The 22,703-nt window shown below is 43.7% G+C and overlaps 1 protein-coding gene across 2 annotated transcripts in view; it reads right to left on the bottom strand.

Moving 5' to 3' along the window:
* The window catches only part of NOC2L (NOC2 like nucleolar associated transcriptional repressor), a 57,876-nt gene that overhangs the window by 31,731 nt on the left and 3,442 nt on the right, over positions 1-22,703 (bottom strand). Inside the window, exons 2-12 of one of the 2 annotated variants that reach the window (XM_070956092.1) lie at positions 22,453-22,629; positions 20,571-20,745; positions 19,590-19,715; positions 18,705-18,825; positions 16,994-17,084; positions 13,837-13,915; positions 11,628-11,738; positions 11,375-11,488; positions 10,949-11,137; positions 9,728-9,867; positions 6,366-6,477 (exon numbers count right to left, since the gene is read on the bottom strand). In XM_070956092.1, coding sequence (XP_070812193.1) covers positions 6,366-6,477; positions 9,728-9,867; positions 10,949-11,137; positions 11,375-11,488; positions 11,628-11,738; positions 13,837-13,915; positions 16,994-17,084; positions 18,705-18,825; positions 19,590-19,715; positions 20,571-20,745; positions 22,453-22,629 — 1,435 coding nt within the window. The remainder of the gene's footprint in view (positions 1-6,365; positions 6,478-9,727; positions 9,868-10,948; positions 11,138-11,374; positions 11,489-11,627; positions 11,739-13,836; positions 13,916-16,993; positions 17,085-18,704; positions 18,826-19,589; positions 19,716-20,570; positions 20,746-22,452; positions 22,630-22,703) is intronic. The other variant, XM_070956093.1, reaches the window with a different exon arrangement.

Here is a 22,703-nt window from a genome sequence, read left to right as displayed (position 1 = left end):
TGCCCGGAAACCGGAACAGCAATTCCCCGGTGCGGAGCTGAGCTTCCGGTTTCCGGCATGCACATGTGCGCTGGTCGCCCAATCTTCCGGTTTCTGGCATGCCCACATATGCGAAGACCAGCTGTTCCAGGTTCGGGCACATGTATGTGCCGGAACCTGGAACAGCAACAGGTCATGGCTGACGGAGAGATGGTTCTGCATGCCACTTCTGGCATGCGTGCCATAGGTTCGCCATCACGGATATAGATTGTGGATTTTTTTTAAAGAAAAATAATTCTTGGATTGTCCCAAAGGTGCTTTTTCAGGAGGCAACTGGACTTATTTTATTTTATTTTATTTATAGTACAGTGCTTTACAGACGGCTAAAAAGCATTGTGAAGCGGTATATAAGTCTAAGTGCAATTGCTACCTTCCTTCTTTACTCCCTCCTTCACAGTGGTTAGAATGTAGTATTGCAGGCTAATTCTGCCCACTGCCAGCAGTTTGATTCTGACCGACTGGCTCCAGGTTGACTCAGCCTTCCATCGTTCTGAAGTCAGTAAAACGAGGACCCAGATTGTTGGGGGCAAAAGGGCTGACTCTGTAAACCGCTTAGAGAGGGCTTTAAGGCACTGTGAAGCGGCATATAAATCTAACTGCTATTCCTTCCTTCCTTCCTTCCTTCCTTCCCTCCCTCTGGTTAGAATGCAGTATTGCAGGCTGACTCTGCCCACTGCCAGCTGTTCGATCCTGACTGACTGACTCCAGGTTGATTCTGCCTTCCATACTTCCGAGGTCGGTAAAACGAGGACCCAGATTGGTGGGGGAGGGTCAAAACAATATTTTGTCTTATAAGACAAAAAGGCTGACTCTGTAAATAAAACTCCGGTATATATATATATATATTTAATTTGATTTATATGCCGCCCTTCTCCAGAGACTCAGGGCGGCTTACAATGCGCTAAGCAATAGCCTTCATTCTTTTGTATATTTTTATACAAGGTCAGCTTATTGCCCCCACAAACTGGGTCCTCATTTACCTACCTTAGAAAGGATGGAAGGCTGAGTCAACCTTGAGCCTTGGCGAGATTCGAACCTGCAGTAATTGCAGGCAGCTGTTCTTAATAACAGGGTGCTTTAGACCACTGTACTACCAAGGCTCTCATATAATGTCCAAGAGCTATTGCTATTACCATGCTGCTCCATGGCCCCCGCCCCAAATTTAGTCTAACCCAAATGCCAGCTCTGCACCCCCACCCAGCCTCACAGCGGCACAAGGCTGTGGACCCACCGATCCGAGATATTAAAAAATAAAAAGGCGAACGATCATTATATCCCTCCCCGTTTGGGCAACCGTGCTTTCCTGCCCCCTTCTTTCTCTCTCTCTCTCTCTCTCTTCACACAGCTCGATCTTTGCCAAAGAGCACAGCGGCGATGCCGCGGGGAGGCGGGGAGCGAGAGGGGGGGCGCCCGCCCGCTTCTCTGTGCCAAGAGAAGCATAAACTGTCAAGGCACATCACCGATTTCCTGCTCATTTCCAGTGACAGTAGCTTGGGGAATATCGGCACTCCGAGGGACCTCACAAGAAGCCCGAGCTGTCATCGTGCTGGTGACAAAGTGAGGAGGGGAGGAAGCCAAGCGGGAGGGAATTAACGGAGAAAAGAGGGATTGCATTAGGTTGCTCCCCGGATGAGGAGAACCCACAGTTCCAGCCGAGTTTTTTTTTTTTTTTGCAAATTCGGGAGTAGAAGGAAATCTGCGACTTGATAGCAGCGTTTCAATATTTGAGGGTCTGTCGCAAAGAAGGGGGGGGTCCACCTATTTTCCAAAGCACTTTGAACACAGGACAAGAAGCAACGGATGGAAACCAACCCAAGGAGAGAAGTAACCTAGAACTAAGGAGAAACTTCCCGACAGTTGAGAACAATTAACCCGCGGAATGGCTTGCCACCAGAAGTTGTGGGTGATTCATCCCTGGAGGTTTTTAAGCAGAGCACATTGTCTCGAGCGGTATAGGGTTTCCGCCTTGAGCCAGGGTTGGACTAGAAGACCTCCAAGGTCCCCGCTTCTGATACATCAAAAGAAACAGCTCAATAATTACGGAGTCAATCAAGTCCAGAGATAATCCAGCAAAGTCTATAGCCAAAAGTCCGGCAATGCAGAATGGCATGGAAGCTTTCAGCTTTGTTCGTCACAAGGTTTGACTGGCCATCACGCTCCCTTTTATACCCTGTGGGGTGTGGTCCAGTGACTCAGCCTAATCTCGGGCACGCCTTTTCTTCTGTTGTGCGCGCTTATCTCTGCGACGCTGGCGTGGATCCAGCCAAGACTCATTTCCCTCATCACTGTCCATCTGTGGGTGCGTGGACGTGCGTGGCCCCGGCCCTATCTCTTGCCCTTCGGCGGACACCGAAGGCATTGCCAGAGAGGAGGGTCCTGGAGAGGGAGGCCTTGCCAACTCCTCTCCTTCACTCTCGGAGTCCTCTCCTGCCGATGACACAGGCTCCGGTAACGGAGCTACAACAGTCCCTTCCAACTCTTTTATTATTCTGTGGATTTGAAGACTGCGGGGGAAAACTCCCATCTGGCCCTTTGCTGCATCGATGCAAAAGGAGGCGACATGACAATAGCAGACCAAATTAGGGGGTCTTGAGGCGGGGCGAGGGTCTCTTTTAGAGTTTTAGAAATCGGGGAGGGGCAATCACTATCAATCCCATTCCTCTCTCTATTACAGGAGGGGAGGAAGCAGTGGTGGATTTCCAAAAATTTTACTACCGGTTCTGTGGGTGTGGCTTGGTGGTTGTGGCATGGCTTGGTGGGCGTGGCAGGGGAAGGATCCTGTAAAATCCCCATTCCCACCCCACTCCAGGGGAAGGACACTGCAAAATCCCCATTCCCACCCCATCAGCTGGGACTCGGGAGGCAGAGAAATAGATGGGGGCGGGGGCCAGGCAGAATTTTTACTACCGGTTCTCCAAACTAACTCAAAATTTCCGCAACCGGTTCTCCAGAAACCGGTCAGAACCTGCCTGAAACCCACCTCTGGGGCAGGAAGGCTGAGAGTTAAAACTTCACTTTCCTATTTTCACCTTTATTTGGGGAAGGGGAAGAGGGGGAGGGGCCAAACGGATTCGCATTTTGCAGATTTAAGAACAATTTCAGCGTAGAAAGAAGGGACCAGCCTGGGACGGTTTCCCAGGCAAGCAGGCGGCCCTGAATTATTTATTTATTTGTTTGTTTGTTTGTTTATTTATTTATTTATTCGATTTATATGCCTCCCTTCTCCAGAGACTCAGGGCGGCTTCAGCAATAGCCTTCATACTTTTGTATAGACCTGCTTAGTAGGGCGTTCGGGGCCCCCCTAAGCGGTGTTCTTTTTTTTATACAAAGTCAGCTTATTGCCCCCACAATCCGGGTCCTCATTTTACCTACCTCGGAAGGATTGGAAGGCTGAGTCAACCTTGAGCCTGGTGAGATTTGAACTCGCAGTAATTGCAGGCAGCTGGCAGCTAAGTGCTACTTAACAGCACTTTAGTCCGCTGCGCCACCAAGGTTTTTAAATGCAACCCCTCCCCAAATTTGGTGCAGGAAGAAGGGACATGCTTGGTATGATTTCCCAGGCAAGCAGCCACCTTGCCTGAATTCAATGCAAGCCCCCCACACACACCCAAATTTGGAGGTTTGCATTAAGGAATGCAAAATATATATATATATTTTTCTCTTTTGCAGCATCTCAAGTTGTGTGTGCACAATTGGTGTTTCTTCCCAAAGCTCAGCCAGCCACATTTCCTTCCCGCTCCCACCCAGGAGAGGGGGGGGGGAGAAATGCTGCCCCCCCGCCCCCACAGCATCAGATGTGACGGAGGGCCGAAAGGCCAAAGCAGCGCAAACCGCCGGAATGTCTGCGGTTGGTCAAACGCGGCTCGCCTGGAGGAAAGGCTGTTTTCGACACACACAAAGACACACACAGAGAGAGGAAAAGCAGGCCATGCAGAAGCCACAAGGAGTCCTGGGGAACGCAGGAAGTGAAAAGGATGTGGTGAACAAACAACATTTGCAGCAACATTTTGGGGAGGGGGTGGGGAAAACCCACAACGGCCTTCCCCCCCCCACCGCTTCCTGGCGATGAGCAACGAACCGAGGCGGCTTAGTTAAGTCCCCAAAAACACCAGCCCACAATCCCTCCCACCGATTGCACCATCTGCCACCCGTTTTTCTATTTATTTTTTGGTTAAAACTCACACAAGGTAGTTTGGGAGTTAAAGCAAGGGTCACAAGCAACCTCAAGTGAGGAAAAGAATAGCAAGGGGAATGCTTAAAATAATAGGAGTTTATTCTTACTGTGTTTCCCCCCCAAAATAAGACCGGGTCTTATATTAATTTTTTGCTCCAAAAGACGCATTAGGGCTTATTTTCCAGTTAGGTCTTATTTTTGGGGGGAAATACGGTACTAAATCCGTCCATCTGGCTGACGATTTTAACTGGGGCTTATTTTGGGGGTAGGGTTTATATGAATAGAATAGAATAGAATAGAATAGAATAGAATAGAATAGAAATATGGAATGGAATGGAATGGAATGGAATGGAATGGAATGGAATGGAATGGAATGGAATAGAATAGAATAGAATAGAATAGAATAGAATAGAATAGAATAGAATAGAATAGAATAGAATAGAATAGAATAGAAATATGGAATGGAATGGAATGGAATGGAATGGAATGGAATGGAATGGAATAGAATAGAATAGAATAGAATAGAATAGAATAGAATAGAATAGAATAGAATAGAATAGAATAGAATAGAATAGAATAGAATAGAAATATGGAATGGAATGGAATGGAATGGAATGGAATGGAATAGAATAGAATAGAATAGAATAGAATAGAATAGAATAGAATAGAATAGTCCCACCTCTGTTACTCTATGTTCTGCGCTCAAAATGAGTTTAAAGCACTGTTTTTCCTACATGTCCAGTTTAAGAAGTGTAGACTTTCAACTCCCAGAATTTCCCATTTAGCGCCTCTATGTGTATTTATTAAGGTAGGAGATACAGTATTTTATGAGGTAGGGCTGTTTGGCTAATTTTAGTTTTGAAGGCCAATTATTTATGTTAATAAATATTATTTATTTACCCGCTACCCTGGTAAAACATCGCCCGTATACATTTCTGCTGTATTTTGCATGCTCTGTATCTTAATAATGCTTCATGTCTTTTTTTTTTAACTTTTGAATAATAAAAATACAGACATTCTAATGCAGGTGGTCCTTGACTTACAACCACTGTTTGAAGTTACATCGGTTCTGGAAAAAGTGACGTGACCTTTTCCCACCCATTTTAGCATCCCCGTGGTCACATGATCAAAATTTAAGAAATAGAAATAGAATAAACAGAGTTGGAAGGGACCTCGGAGGTCTTCTAGTCCAACCCCCTGCCCAGGCAGGAAACCCTACACCACTTCAGACAAAATGGTTATCCAACATCTTCTTAAAAACTTCCAGTGTTGGAGCATTCACAACTTCTGGTGGCAAGTTGTTCCACTGGTTAATTGTTCTCACTGTCAGGAAATTTCTCCTTAGTTCTAAGTTGCTTCTCTCCTCGATTAGTTTCCATCCATTGCTTCTTGTCCTGCCCCCCTCAGGTGCTTTGGAGAATAGTTTGACTCCCTCTTCTTTGTGGCAACCATTTAGATGCTTGACAATTCCGATTTATGACGGTTGCAATGTGTCTCGGGGTCACACAATCTCCTTCTGACCAGCGAAGTTGACCGGAGGGGGGGGGGAGAGGGGAGCCAGATTCACTTAACAACATTGCCACTAACTTAACAACTGCATGATTCACTTAACAACGGTGGCAAAAAAAAAGAGGTTGCAAAACGGGGCACTTAAAAGCTGTCTTGTTTAGCCACATAAAATTTTGGGCCTAATCCTAAACATGTGTTTTTTGTTTTTGTTTTTTGCTAGAGCCAAGTGTCAGGTTACGATGTCGTCTCAAATAAACTGCATTTCCAAACAAATAGTCTTTGATGAAATCTTTCATTTATTGAGCACAACAATCTGTCCCCGACGCCATTGTAGTCTGCACTGACCTTCTGACCCCAAACCCCTCCTTTCCGTTCCCCAATTCTCTGCGTCTCATTGGCCATCTTCCAAGTCACTCTCCCCATATCTACTACTTCAGCTCACAGGAATGTCCCCCCTCCCATCCCATCTCCTAGGGGGATAATATCTTCAGGGAAAATAAGTAGGTGAAGAGTCAAGCGTCCTCTTCTCTTCCTTATGTCAGCACTGGAGTACTGACACAAAGATTGTCTTGGGCACCGCCCCCCCCCCCGAACTTTGCAGGTATACAATTTGGAAAAAAACCTTCTTTTGACTGACACTCACCTCCAGAATGAAAGGTAGGACTGGGATGAACGTCTGTGTGCTCTCCGACAGCAGGGTTAGCGCCCGGACGCAGTGCATGCGCAGAGGGTAGAAACGAGCTGTTGGTACCAGCCTGGCATAGGAAAGGGGTTAAAAGAACAAGAGGGTCGAAAACCAGGGACGGACCAAAAAGTGAACTAAGTACGCCATTTTAAAAGGGGGTGAGCGATACAAGTTTGCTATATAGGTAGTCCTCGACTTATGGCTTGCAATAGGAAAAAGGCTCGATTTAAATCAACTCGATTTAAATCATCCCCTTTACAGAGCCACTGTCATCTCTGCTGCGAAATTGTGCGAATGCATCAACGCAGCTCATGTTTTATCTCAGCTCGCAGAGCTTGGATTCAATTCTAAGAGCCCTGGTGGCGCAGCTGACTAAAGCACTGTTATTAACATCAGCTGCCTGCAAATGACTGCAGGTTCGAATCTCGCCAAGGCTCAAGGTTGACTCAGCCTTCCATCCTTTCTAAGGTAGGTTAAAATGAGGACCCAGTTTGTGGGGGCAATAAGCTGACTTTGTATAAAATATACAAAAGTATGAAGGCTATTGCTTAACGCATTGTAAGCCGCCCTGAGTCTCCGGAGAAGGGCGGCATATAAATCAAATCAAAAAATAAAATAAAATTGAACAAGTTTACAAAAAAAAAAAAAAATGTAAACATTGCCGAATATACAGCCTCTTAAAAGCTCCATTTCACGCTGAATACACTAAATTACGAATGTATCTTAAAATAGAAAACGACCTTGAGATAAGATTTTTAATTCGCAAAAAGCATTGTATGAAAATAAATTGGATAAAAATAAAAAATTTAAAAAATCCGATTTAAATTTTTTTAAAAAAAAAAAATGTTTTTTTTAAATAAAATAAAATAAAATAAAATAATCGGTTTTTATCCACCCTGATAGAAAAGCTAAAGGCCAAGATGACGCTTTTAACTTTGCCTTCAAAAATTCAAGTCAGATTTTCCTTCCTATCCCCCACCCCCATAAGGTTAAGAACTCACCACCGTCCAGGCTGCACCCCCCTCCCCTTAATCTCTGCCAACACAAGGGGGATTCACAATAGTCAGCCCACCCACCCCTGTGCCCCCCACCCCCCCCCCCCGCCCCCCCAAGGCACGGGAGAGCAGCAGGTTTTGGAAAAATCACAAAGGAAACCGTCCCTGCAAGCTTCCCGTTGCCAGTTATCCTTCTTATTGTCTTGAACCACATTTAAAATTCTACCCCGGACTCTGCCTGGAGCAACGAAAGCTGTCGCAGATGGCAACTTCGCTTCCCCTTCTGTCAAAGCTCTCCCCTCAATTCCCTTTGCTCCCCTGGTTTTTTTCAGCTGCTCTACTTCAGTTCACTAGGGACTAGCACCATCTTCTGGTTAGAGGAAAAACAGTTTGGTTTTGTTTTTAAAAAAATATGGAAATAAACCAGGTGGGGATTAATTTACGGAAAAGTTGGAATGAATTTAAAAGAAATCAGAAGGAAGGCAGAATTACAGTTTGGGGTTTTGTTTTAGAATAGAGAATAACAGAGTTGGAAGGGACCTTGGAGGTCATCTAGTCCAACCCCCTGCTTAGGCAGGAAACCCTTTTCCCGACACCCGGGGGGGGGGCCTTCTCTGTGGGAGCCCCTGCCCTGTGGAATGAACTGCCCCCGGAAATGCGTAAGATCTCCGACCTCCGGGTATTTCGCTGTGCACTCAAAACCCTGTTGTTCCGCCAGGCTGGGCTATCAACATAATAATTTTAAATTGGGTGTCTTAAATTTCTGGGGTTTTAAATTGAGCCGAATTATTTAATAATTTTAAATTATTTTAATTGATGTTTGTCTTGTGCTTTTAATAGGCTGTACACCGCCCTGAGTCCTTCGGGAGAAGGGCAGTATAGAAATAAAATTATTATTATTATTATTATTATTATTATTATTATTATTATTATTATTATTATTATTATTATTAATTAATTAATTATCCGTGGGGATAAATTAAGGCTCAGTCACTCGATTTGTGGTGGGGATAAATTTAAGGCTCAGTCATTCAATATGTAGGGTACTTTTTCTGCATCTTCCTTCCCGATTCCCTTCTCCAAGGTTGGTGAATGGATAAAACCGGAAGGAGGTTAAAAACGCCACCCAAATTCTAAACCTAAAGTCTATAAACATTCAGAAGTGATTTATTTCTTTTAAGTTTATCGTTTATGGATTCCGTAAGGATCCGTCTTCATTCAAGCATCTGTTGTGGCCCGTCGGACAGTGAGGAGGTTGGGGAGGAACACGGGCCGGTCCTGGGAGTTGGGGAAAGCTCGGACGAGGGCTCTGCGTCGGAGGCAGAGAAGGAGGTAGACAGTAGCGAGGCAGAGGAATAGCTGGAGCCTGTTCCCAGTGTGCGCATGCACAGAGCTGCCGGAAGACAAGAACAACTAAGAAAGCAGGGTCGACTCGGGAGTAAAGCCACACCTTGGAGGTGATTGGCCCCCTCTCATATGAAATAAAAGAGGAGCGAACGGGGAGGAGGCTTTTGCAGGAAACGATTCGTTCGTTCCAAGACTCTGAGAGACTCTGTGCCAAGTTTGGCCTTGTACTGCGTTTGGAAATTAGTTATCCAACAGGGGTCCTCAACTTTTTAAACAGGGGGCCAATTCACGGTCCCTCAGACTGTTGGGGGGGGCAGACCGGCTGGGTGGGTGTGGCTAGGTGGACATGTGGCTGTGTGGGCGTGGCTAGGTGGGCGTGGCCAATTTAGCAGTCCATTAAACAATGCACACAAATTACACTTTAATTTGTCTGTCTCTCTCTCTCTCTCTGTGTGTCTCTGTCTGTCTCTCTCTCTCTCTGTCTCCCTCCCTCCCTCTCTCTGTCCCTCTCTCTGTCTCTGTCTGTCTGTCTGTCTCTCTCTCTCTCTCTGTCTCCCTCCCTCCCTCCCTCTCTCTCTCTCTCTCTCTCTCTCTGTCTCTCTCTCTCTGTCTCTCTCCTGGAGACGTAGGTGGGGCAATGTGGGCGGGGCACCCTCATGGACCCACATGGGCCGGATTAATGGCTTTGGCGGGCCATATCCAGCCCATGGGCCGTAGTTTGAGGACCCCTACTCTAAAAGGATGCAAATGACCAGCTGCCCGCAAGGAATATCAATCCTTCCATTCCCCACTATATCCTGTCCAGAACTGAAGAAGCTTCTTGGATGAGAAGCGAAATGTCTTCAAAAGAAAAGGGAAAAACAAAACAAGGAATTCCAGTTGCCTCCTGAAAAAGCATCTTTGGTGCCACCATCACCTGGAGGACGGAGAATCTCTACAGACCCCCCCAAAGGGTTAAGCATTGTGTAGGTTACTTACTTAATGCAGCCAATGATGACTTGGGTCAAAGGGTAGATCAGAGGTTGCATGATGTCATTTGGATGCATCGTACTCAACGCCCGGCACCAAAAATATAAGCAGTGGACATACTGCCAGTTGTAAACTGACTGATAGTTTTCCTATTTAAAAAAAAAAAAAGAGAATCAGGAGGTAATGCTGAAAAATTAATGAAGCACACTATAAGATCCGAAGCGGTTCAGAATTACGATGAGATACGCCTGTTTTTCCTTTTGTGCCGTGACTTTTTAAGATTACAAAATTGTGCGTGTGTGGTTTTTTTTTTTAAAGTGAGCTGTAAATGGCCCATTAATTCTTTCTGGATGAAGAATACGATTAAAAACATTTAGATGAAGATGGATTACCATCCTGTTCTGCCCCCAGCTACGGACCCCAAAGAACGCAGCACACGCGAAGTCCGTACAAACCTTAGTTTACCAATTAAGGACTACTAATGAGCTTTCTTAGTAGTTGTTCGAACACAAGTACAATTTAAATCCGGCCCGGACGAGAGCTCTGCATCGGAGACAGAGATGGGGCCGGGGCCATCTGGGAGTGATGCACAGACTCCGGAGCCCCCAGAGTCAGACAGCGGAGAGGCAAAGGAACAAGAGGAGCCTGTTCCTAGTGCGCACATGCGCAGAGCTGCCAGAAGGCAAGAGCAGCTAAAGCAAAAGGGACGACTCGGGAGTAAGGCCAGGAGATGATTGGCCCCTCCCAGAAGGCTTAAAAGAGAAACAGAGGCACTGGGGCCTTTTGCAGGAAAGCAACGTTGCTAACTCTGTTTCCAGTCGGCATCTCTTGTTTGTTTCTGAACTTTGTGGGGCTTTGCCGAGTAAGGCCTTTGGCAGGGTGTCAAAGAAGATAAAGCTTGGTGATTATCCCGAAGGACTTGTTTTGCAACTAATTAGGACTCAGCTGGGAACGAACGTAATTCTCAGCTGTTACCATAAAATAGGTTTGTTTGGGACTAATTGTGTCTTGTAATGACTCAATAAGCCTAGATCACAACAGTTCTGGTTACTGTTTAGCTAACCTGGTTTACTGGACTACTTGCCGCTGAAGGCGAGTGTGAGAGCTTTGCTCCAGGATTTGTAAGGAACATTGGGACATTTGGAGCAATAAAGGGGAGATAGACCTGTTCTCTGGCTGTGTTGCTTTCATGCCACGCTCCGGGTCATCACACCTTCAGATTAAACCCACCTTCTTCTTGATGGTCATCGCCCCACGCAGGTGGATGGCCAGCTGACGGATGTATATGAAGGCCTGTTGGTAAGACACAGAGGGATCCAGAGCGTACATCTCGATCAGAGTCCGTTGCATGAAGTTGATGAGAGGGAGGGCGTTGGGAGAGGTGAACCTCGAATTCTTGACGTAGGAAATGTACATTTGCTAAGGGGAACAAGAAGGCAAGCAGAGAATTAGGGTGACACGGAACGATGGGTTTGCCAGTCACTTGTTTTGAGGTGGGCCTCTGCCCTTCGAATTCATCCCCGATAAACCTCTTTTTAATTTTGTTAAGGGTGGAAATACTGATCCAGCCCAAAAATGAATTTATAGTCTATGGGTTTTCAGTCGCCATCTGTCAGAAATGGTGTAGGGTCTCCTACTAGGGCGTGTTAATCTTACCTTAAGAACGGAGGGCAAATAAGCTTCCTGTTTATACCGGCAGAATTTGTTGAGTATCAAAAAAGCTAGAACTCTCACAACTTCATCGCCCGTGCTCCAGAGTCGAATAATTTGCTTAATGAAAGAAAGGAAGAAACAAAAATAAGTTATTTTCAATTTTTTATTTTGGTGCCCAATGTGAACAGGGAGAATCCAACTTGAATGTCTTATTCCGGTACCTTCTGGGCCAGCCCTGCTATCGAGCTTAACTTACCTTAAGTAGCATGCGAGACTGTTTTGGGAAGCTTAAATAGTAAGGCACTATGGCACTGATGTGGTGAAGGACGGCTATTGTCACGGAGGTGCGGGTTAAACACGACAGAAGCTGCAAAAAGAAAAAAAAAAAAGATAAAAAAAATATCCATCAATAAATACGGCTGAAAGGCTGGCCGACTTCAAATCTCCTATGCTCCCTTTTGCCCCCGTCTCGAAGGGGCTTTTTTCAACAGACAACTGGGCTTTTCTTTGTTTTTTCCTTGAAAACATTTCGCTTCTCATCCAGGAAGCTTCTTCCGTTCTGCCTGAGCGCTGGGCGAACGGAAGAATTCGGTCAGAACGGAAGAAGCTTCTGGGATGAGAAGCAAAATGTCTTCAGGGAAAAAACAAAGGAAGTCCAGTTATCCGCTGAAAAAGCACCTTTGGGACAACCATGACCTGGATGACTGAGAATCTCCGTAGACAATGATCTATAGCAGTGATGGCTAACCTTTTTGCCATCGCGTGCCAGGAAGGGGGAGGTTCGTGTGCGCATGTGCCCACACGCATAATTCTATGCATCCCACCCTGTGCATGCACACGCGACCCACCTCCCCCCCCCCCACTCCTGGCACGCGATGGTCCGGTAGGCCCATTTTTCTTTCTCCAGATCCTCTCTATGCATCTGGGGAGGGCAAAAACAGCCTTCCCAGGTCCTTCAGAGGCCCGAAATGGCCAGTTTTCCGACTTCCGGTTGGACAGGAAGTGACTTTTTTTGTTGTCTCCAGCCTCCAGAGACGCTGAGCTGGCGTGCCAGGCAACATGGCTCTGTGTACCACCTGTGGCACACGTGCCATAGATTTGCCATCATGCATCTATAGTCTTCTAAATGTTGCATTTCTTCCATTTCTATCAGCTGAAAGTCAATATTTCTCTATCCAATGCTCTGTTGTGGCCTGACGATGAGGAGGTTGGGGAAGAACTTGTGCCAGTTCTGGAGTCTGGGGAAGGCTCTGATGGATGCTCTGCGTCAGACACAGAGACAGAGTCAGGGCCGTCCAGCATTTCCCAGCCACCGGAAAGGCAGCTGCCTTTGGAGGCTGAGATGAGTGAGTAGGAAGAACAACTGGGGCCTGTTCCAGATGCATGTATGCGCGGAGCAGATAGGAGAGGAGACAAGGAGTCGACTCGGGAAGCAAAGCAAACATGGATGCTGAATGGCCCCTCCCTGGTTCGGGAAAAAATAGAAGGAAAGGGGAGTGGGTTGTCGTAGGAGACAACCGTTCGTATTTCTGGAGATTTTGCTCATTGTGTTTCGTGCCTCAAAGGCTGCTTGCCAGAACTTAATTTGCAATCTTCGGCTGGGAGCTCGCACTCTTGCAACTATCGTAATGAGTTGATAAGGTCTGCTGCTGCAGTTAACTCCTCGCAGGACTCTTGCCTGGACTTTTTTGGTGGGTGAATGCAATTAATTCACAAGAGGAAAATAAAGAGGAGTTTTTCGTGACCAGGAGTCTGTTTCTGGTTTCTACTAAGGCTGGGTCAGAACATGCTCTTTCATTAGAAACAGAGACGAAGAGAATCAGTGGTGTCCATGTTATTCTCTGAGCTTGGTGGTTTTCTTGCAGATGTTAAGAGCCGAGGTGGCGCAGTGGTTAGAGTGCAGCACTGCAGGCTACTTCAGCTGATTGCTAGCTGCAGTTCGGCAGTTCGAATCCCACCAGGCTCAAGGTTGACTCAAGGTTGTATCTTTTCTTTTATGTACAATGAGATCGTATGCACCAAAGACAAATTCCTTGTGTGTCCAATCACACTTGGCCAATAAAGAATTCTTTTCTTTCTTTCTTTTTCTTTCTTTCTTTCTTCTTTCTTTCCTTCTTTCCTTCTTTCTCTCTTTCTTTCCTTCCTTCCTTTCTTCCTTTTCTTATCTATCTATCTATCTATCTATCTATCTATCTATCTATGTTTCCTAGTATGATTTGATTGCTTATTTGTTCCCTATGACTATCACTAAGTGTTGTACCTTATGATTCCTGACGAATGTACTTTTTTTCTTTTTATTTACAATTGGTATGCACCAAGACAAATTCCTTGTGTGTCCAATCACACTTGACCAATAAAGAATTCTATTCTATTCTACTCTATCTTCCAAAAACCCAATATATATATATTTTTTTTAAAAAAATGACCAAATTTGACCCTCGTTTGCTAGATGACTTAAAACTCACCTGAATGGTACAGCCAAGGTGCATTTTGATGTCCAGTCGTAACTTGGCCCACAACGGGCTGGAGGAAGGCAAAACTAACCTACAACAATTAAGGAAGACATGATTTAGAAGCAAATATGTGATTCAAAAGCTGTCATTTCTCTTTAACTGATGGGAGATGACTGAATTTCAACTGGGCTAGAGGCTGTTCAACCGGAAAGGTCCTTGCCTGTGATGTATTTAAAATTCAAGGTAGAAAATAAATACATATACCTGTATGGATCCCTGATATATACCAAAGCTGGTATTCAGCTGGTTCGGACCAGTTCAGGAATCCTGTCCTATATCGCTGTGTTTTTGATGCCGCACATATGTGCAGACGGCGCGCATAAGTGAATTGCCGTGTTTTGTGACGCCGCACGCATGCGCGGATGGCACGCGTGCTCACATATCCAGTGCTGGGCAAACCAGTAGCTACAGTATGTGAAATCCACGTCTGATATTGTTCTGCCCCAGCTACGGACCCCAAAGAACGCAGCACAGACAAACTCTATACAAAGCTTATTTTACTCAAATAACTTACTCTTTATCATTCAAAGGCTGTTAATGAACTGTCTTAACAGCCTACCAGAATTCTAAGATAAGGTAATCATAGTCTTACTAGAGTTGGCAGAAAGCCCAGAAGCAATTTGCAGGAAACTGATAAGAGAACTAAGATCAGGACGCGAAGGAGAGTGAACGAAGTTGTTCCCTGCAAATTGCCTCAGTCGTCGTCCTTCCTTAAATAGGCTAAGGGAATGGCCAATTAGCCCCAAGCCTTACTCTCGAGGAGACCTCCTCCTGAGAAGCCACTCCTGCCTTTTGGCAGCTCTGCATGCCCGTGCATCGAGAAGAGGCTCCTCCTCTTCGTCCTCTTCACTTAAAGGAGCTTCTGGAGGTTCTGAAGGCCTCTGGCACCACATCTTCTCCAGCCTCCTCACTGTCTGACTCGAGCGCCAGCTGCACAGGCTGCTGACGCAGCACCACACCAGTCTCCTCGCTGTCGGAATCAGCTACAATCTGCACAGGCCGCTGACGGGCCACAACAGATATATATATACATATATCTATTAATCACCGTCCATTTTGAATACATAGTGGAAAGAGGAATCTTGAGAGTTCACAAGGTTGATGCTATATGGAACAAAAATGCGGCTGAATCTGGATGTTCTGCTTCGGGGACCACGAAGCCCCCTCCCAGAAGGGAGCAAGGAAAACAGGTCCTGAAAAGGATGTGTAGCGTCCCAAACAATCATGTGGACCCAGCTTGGAAACTCAGCCAAAAGTAGCAGTCGGCTGAGGTCACGTGCAAAGCGCGTCATATACAAAGTCGTACCGTTACTCAGACCGCCGAGTGCCCATGATGCTATGCGGATCAGATAGCTGCAAATTACCGCCCACATGCCAGCTAAAAAGGGATTAATTGTACTCTAACCAGCTGCTTTGCCTTTGCGGTCCGAATGGAAAATTCGACCCTTGTCAGCCATCCAATTTTCTTGGGTTAGCTGTTTTGCAAATGATTCTTCAGTATTTTGGGATTTTTAGTTAACCGTGGGAATACCCACCATGGATTAGACACCAAAAATCATTCGCTTGTCCTGGGAATTATTTTATGGCTGCAGGATTTGGGTTTGGGAGTGACAGGATAGCAGTATTCAAGTATTTGAAGGGCTGCCACAAATAAGAGGGGGTCAAATTATTCTCCAAAGCACTAGAAGGCAAGACAAGAAGGAATGGATGGAAACTATTGTGGCCCATCAGCAGCCTGTGCAGATTGTAGCTGATTCCGACAGTGAGGAGGCTGGAGAAGATGTGGTGCCAGAGGCCTTCAGAACCTCCAGAAGCTCCTTTGAGTGAAGAGGACGAAGAGGAGCCTCTTCTCGATGCACAGAGCTGCCAAAAGGCAGGAGTGGCTCCTCAGGAGGAGGTCTCCTCAAGAGTAAGGCTTGGGGCTAATTGGCCATTCCCTTAGCCTATTTAAGGAGGAACGCCGACTGAAGCAATTTGTAGGGAACTTTAGTTCAACTCTCCTTCGCGTCTGGATTCTCTGCAAATTGCTTCTGAGCTTTCTGCCAACCTTAGTAAGATTGTGATTACTTTATCTTTGGTTTCTTGTAGGCTGTTAAGAAAGTTTATTAACAGCCTTTGTTTTGAAAAAGACCAAGTTATTTTAGTAAATTAAGTTTTGTACAAACTTTGTGTGTGCTGTATTCTTTGGGGTCCGTAGCTGGGGCAGAACAGGAAGCTAATCAAGGAGAGAAGCAACTTAGAACTAAGGAGAAACTTCCTAACAAGAGAGGACAGTTAACCAGTGGAACAGCTTGCCACCAGAAATCGTGGGCGCTCCATCACTGGAGGTTTTTAAGAAGAAACTAGACAGCCATTTTTCTGCAATATTATAGGTTCTCCTGTTTGAGCAGGGGGCTGGACTAGAAGACCTCCAAGGTCCCTTCCAGCTCATTCATTCTTTTTCGATGCCTCTGCCAGAGTACTGAACGGTAAACTGAGTTAACACTGCCCAAACCAGGCCATCAAAGAACACACAAATTAGTCAATTAGCCAATAAAGCGGCTGCAGGTTTAAATAAATTATAGGTAGTTCTCGATTTGAGCCCCCAAATTTCCCATCACTAAGCAAGGCCGTTGTGAAGCGAGTTTGGCTCTGTTTTACAACATTTCTTGCCAGTGTTAAGTGAATCTGGGCTGCCCATTGACACTGCAACCATCATCAATGAGTCAATTGCCAAGCTTCAAATTTTGATCACATGACCAGGGGGATTTATAGTTTTTTTAAATTAATTGTTTAAAAGAGTGGTCACCAACCGGTGGTCCCCGAGAAAATTTTGGTGGTCCCGCAGAAAAATTATCTGCATTTTTTAATATTGCGCTAAATATACTATTTATCTTTTTTTTTAAAAAAAAATCATATTTGTGGTCCACGGGATTTAAAAATTATGAATTTAGTGGTCCCGGAGGTCTGAAAGGTTGATGACCCCTGGTTTAAAAAAAAACATTCTGCTCAGGATGGATACAAAATGGCCAGTCTAGGAACTGAAGGAATAGTTCTTTTGCAATTCCCAGACTGGAAGAATAAAGAGGAAACAAATGTGAATAAACAAAAAATAAAAAATAAAACTTACTTTGATTTATTTTTTGCAGGTTTCACCTGAAGCAGTTTTTGCACAAGAACGAAGAGGTCGCGGACGCAGAACGAGACAAGTGTGTTGAAGACTAAGCAGGAGACGAAAAAAAATAAATAAATAAGAGAGACATCTCCAGAGACTCAGGGCGGCTTACAATGCGTTAAGCAATAGCCTTCCTACTTTTGTATATTTTATACAAAGTCAGCTTATTGCCCCCACAAACTGGGTCCTCAATTTACCTACCTTAGAAAGGATGGAAGGCTGAGTCAACCTTGAGCCTGGTGGGATTCGAACTTGCAGTAATTGCAGGCAGCTTGGTGTTAATAACAGTTAATAATAGTGCTTTAGTCTGCTGCGCCACCAGGGCTCAGTTTTGACAACTGATTCACACTTATGACAGTTGCAGTGTCCTGGAACTATGTCATCCCCCATTTTGCGACCTTCTGACAAGCAAAGTCAATGGGGAAGCCAGATTCACTTAACGACCGTGTGACTAATTTAACAACTGCAGGGATTTACTTTAACAACGGTGGCAAGAATGGTCATAAAATGGGGGAAAACACACTTAACAACTGTCTCACTTAGTGACGTAGATTTTGGACTCTATCGTGGTCATGAATTGACTACCTGTATAAGTAACTTAAAATAATGGAGTTTTTCATATTGCCCAGAATTCAATTTGCTTGCTTTTGGTTTAATGTTTTTTTTGTGTGTGTGAACTCAATTGTTTTGTTTTGCAATTGATGGCGTATGACTTAGTGCCACCTAAGGGATCTTAAATCAATGTGCCCACACTCACAACTTAATCATCAAGGATCAAGGCAACATTAGCAATTAAAGGAAAGGAAGAGTCTGATATTATTATATCATTATTATAATAATATTATATTATTATATTATATGGGATTTATTTTATAGAGAAGAAATATGAAAGTACTGTATAATAAAACCAAATAAGTTAAAGAGAAATGTTATGATAATAGAATGTTAAGTATTAAGCATTCATATTAAAATAAGAGTAGATACAAATAATGAATGTGGTGGTAGGCTTTAACTGTTATGAGACAAAAAATGTGTACCCAGACGACACACGAATGATGGAATGTTTTGTATGAAAAGAAAATTATATATATATATACTTTTCTAGTCAGGGTTTTTTCCTACGTAGCTCAAGATGTTTGTATAGCCATGGTGGGGTGATATCTCAAATCACCACTTTCAGGCTTTATCAGACATTTTGTGTTGTCTGTTGTGAGACTTAAGGGAGACTGGGATAGTACTATTTCTGTCTTATGAGACTTCTTCAGCCAGCCACACCTTTATTTTAACCTTTTTTAAATTATTTTAAATTATTTTTAATTATTTAAACCTACGAATTAAAAGAACAATATGTGTGTGTGTGTGTGTGTGTGTGTGTGTGTGTGTGAGCTACATGCTATCATCTAGTAAATGATTTGTATATAACTTATACTATATATATAATGTATGTGTACTTCAGCATTTTTGGGGTTGTAGATAGACACACTAAGGAAAATTTAGCCAAGTCAAATTGGGTATACAATAAAAACCTTATTTTACCATAAGGATCAAGGGCAGCTAAAGCAAAACAAAGAGCTAGGGCAAAATATCAACAAGGATGGAATGTGTTTCTTTAATCTTTTATTTATTTATTTATTTTGCAAAGCTAGCTCAGTTCTGGAAGATTTACCTGTGCTGTCCGTGACTTTGAACTTGCCGGAATCAGGCCCTGCCGATTCTCCTTTGGCGGTGACCACGCAGGCTTTAAAAGCTTGAGTGACTTCATGGAAGATTCTAGGAGTGAGTTTCTTCTGTGTGGAATAAAAAAAATAATAATAGAATTAATCCGAAGAGAAGAGAAGAGAAGAGAAGAGAAGAGAAGAGAAGAGAAGAGAACGGTACAGTAGGGTAGAGTAGAGTAGAGAATAGAACAGAATATAGAAAAACAGAATAGAAATAGAAATGGGGTGGGGTGGGGTGGGGTGGAAGAGGAGAGGAGAGGAGAGGAGAGGAGAGGAGAGGAGAGGAGAGGAGAGGAGAGGAGAGAAGAGAAGAGAAGAGAAGAGAAGAGAAGAGAAGAGAAGAGAAGAGAAGAGAAGAGAAGAGAAGAGAAGAGAAGAGAAAATAGAATACGGAATGGAATGGAATGGAATTGAAGAATACAGTAAGAATAGAATAGAATAGAATAGAATAGAATAGAATGGAATGGAATGGAATGGAATGGAATGGAATGGAATGGAATGGAACGGAACGGAATAGAATATGGAATAGAATGGAACAGAATAGGAGAATATAATAATAATAGAATAGGAATAGAAGAATATAAGAATAGAATAGAATAGAATAGAATAGAATAGAATAGAATAGAATAGAATAGAATAGAATAGAATAGAATAGAATAGAATAGAATAGAATAGGTTGACCAATGAAGAATATATTCTATTCCCATTCCCATTCCCATTCCCATTCCATTCCAAATACTATCTTTGTTTTGGGCAAGACCTTCCATATTTAATCAGCTTTATTTGCAGCTCCTAAAGAAATGTTCCTTTAAAAAAAAAAAGGTCTCTCTTACCTCTGCAGCTTCCTTCCAGTGTTCCACCATTTTCAATGACACGGTGATGAAGTCCATTTTTTTCCGCTTAGCTGGTTTTTCGTCTTCTTCTTCCTCTTCATCCTCATCTTCATCATCAGTTGCTTCCTATCAAAGATTTTTTTTAAAAAAAAAAGCCTGAAATGAGTGACTTCCAGGGACACAGTCCATACAGTTTTTCTTGGGAATAAAAAGAAATTGGTTCCTCTGATCTTTTTTTTTTTTTTGATTTAAAGTTTATTTACACATTTTCATTTAACATACATTGTCTGGGTCATTTTGCTTACATAATACTACCCCGTTTCCCCCAAAATAAGACACCCCCTGATAATAAGCCCATGGGACTTTTTGAATTTTTGAACACGGGACTTACTTTATAAATGGTTGGGTAATTAGAGGTAGAAATTAGGAGCTGGGAAAGTACCATGTTCCCTGAAAATAAAACCCCGTCTTATATTTTTTTGAACCCTGAAATAAGCACTTGGCCTTATTGCCATGTGCTCAAAATCCCGATTGGGCTTATTATCAGGGGATGTTTTATTTTGGGGGAAACAGGGTAGATGATAGATAGATAGATAGATAGATAGATAGATAGATAGATAGATAGATAGATAGATAAGATAGATAGATAATAGATAGATAGATAGATAGATAGATAGATAGATAGATAGATAGATAGATAGATAGATAGACAGATAGACAGGCAGGCAGGCAGGCAGGCAGGCAGGCAGGCAGGCAGACAGATAGATAATGATATAGATAGAAGATAGAGACAGTAGATAAGATAGATAGATATGATAGATACCGTGTTTCCCCGAAAATAAGACCCTGTTTTATATTTTTTTCAACCCTGAAATAAGCGCTTGGCCTTATTGCCATGCGCTCAAAAGCCCGATTGGGCTTATTATCAGGGGATGTCTTATTTTGGGGGAAAGCAGGGTATATTGAAAATAAATTAATTACCTCTAATTTTTCAGGCAACACATGATGATCTTCCTCTTCATCAGAACTGTCAGAGTCATCAAAATTAAGCAAAGTCTTGTCATTTTCTTCCAGGAACTTGTAAAATTCTGGATCTCGGTCCTTTAGTCGAGAGAGCTGGTCCTTATGCACTGAAGCATTACCTTTCTTTATTTTCCTGCACGACACGGAAGAGTTTAAGGAATTTAGGTTTATATAACTATATATCCAGCCAGGAAGGATTTTTTTTTTTAAATGCTAATTAAACCCTACAAATTCCATAGTGCTATATTGCTTAAAAGAGAAACATTGGGGGTTTTGCTTCCTAGAAAGTATGAACAAAAGTCCCAATTTCCAATTTTGTGTCGTTTCCTTTTCGAGTCTAACTTGAAAGGCAAAGGGCTGGCTGGGGCATTCTGGGAGTTGAAGTCCACATATTTTAAAACTAGCAAGGTTGAGAAACGTTGTTGTTTTAGAGGAAATTCTTTCTCGTTTTCTACTAGGAAAGACAATGGAGACAAGGTAAATTTGATCTGCTCTTGTATACGCTCATCTAGGAACTTCAGTGGGCTTCCAAATTGAGATTTCTAGGCATATAATTTAAAAGCTATTCTCCATCCATCCATCCATCCATCTATCTACCATCTATTATCCCTCCTTCCCTACCAAAATAGCACTGGGAAAATTTCAAGGAAGAATAAACGTATCTGTCCCTCCATCCATAACATCTAGCTATCTATATCTATCATCTATCCATCCATCCTTCATCCATTCTCCTTCCCTCTCACCTTCATCCATCCATCCATCCTCCTTCCCTAACCCCTTCATTCATCCATCTATCTATCCATCCTTCATCCATCCTCCTGCCCTCTCATCCCTTCATCCATCCATCCATCCATCCTTCATCCATCCTCCTTCTCTCTCACCTTCACCCCTTCATCTATCCATCCTCCTTCCCTCACTCCTTCATCCATCCATGTATCTATCCATCTATCTATCCATCCATCCTTCATCCATCCTCCTTCCCTCTCACCCCTTCATCCATCCATCCATCCTCCTTCCCTCACCCCTTCATCCATCCATCTATATATCCTCCTTCCCTCTCACCCCTTCATTCATCCATCCATCCATCGATCCATCCTCCTTCTCTCTCACCCCTTCATCCATCCATCCATCCATCCATCCATCCATCCATCCATCCATCCATCCATCTACCATCTATTATCCCTCCTTCCCTACCAAAATAGCACTGGGAAAATTTCAAGGAAGAATAAACGTATCTGTCCCTCCATCCATAACATCTAGCTATCTATATCTATCATCTATCCATCCATCCTTCATCCATTCTCCTTCCCTCTCACCTTCATCCATCCATCCATCCTCCTTCCCTAACCCCTTCATTCATCCATCTATCTATCCATCCTTCATCCATCCTCCTGCCCTCTCATCCCTTCATCCATCCATCCATCCATCCTTCATCCATCCTCCTTCTCTCTCACCTTCACCCCTTCATCTATCCATCCTCCTTCCCTCACTCCTTCATCCATCCATGTATCTATCCAACTATCTATCCATTCATCCTTCATCCATCCTTCCCTCTCACCCCTTCATCCATCCATCCATCCTCCTTCCCTCACCCCTTCATCCATCCATCTATCCATCCTCCTTCCCTCTCACCCCTTCACTCATCCATCCATCCATCAATCCATCCTCCTTCTCTCTCACCCCTTCATTCATCCATCCATCCATCGATCTATTGATTTATCCATCCTTCAGCCATCCTCCTTCCCTCACCCCTTCATCCATCCATCTATCTATCCATCTATCCTTCATCCATCCTCCTTCCCTCTCACCCATCCATCCATCCATCCTCATGAAAACTCACCTTTCCCCTGGTACCAAATTACATCCTGGTTTCTTTGTGCTGTCAAGTTTTGAAGGCAACTTTCTTTTCTCATCTTCCCCAGAATTTGGAGTATCGTCGATCAAATCATCTTCGAAATCGGAATCAAACCCGGACGTTAAAAACTCATCCACGCTCAAGTCACCCAGTTTTTTGCTTCTGAAAAGGCAAGACAGACAGGATTATTTTTTTAAAAAAAATAAAAATACATTTTTTTTATCGATGGCCTCGTT

This window comes from Pituophis catenifer, unplaced genomic scaffold (assembly GCF_029215685.1).
Source record: "Pituophis catenifer annectens isolate HBS135680 unplaced genomic scaffold, rPitCat1.0.hap2 SCAF_18, whole genome shotgun sequence".
Classification (NCBI taxonomy): Eukaryota; Metazoa; Chordata; class Lepidosauria; order Squamata; family Colubridae; genus Pituophis; species Pituophis catenifer.
This window is presented reverse-complemented; position numbering and strand designations above follow the sequence as displayed.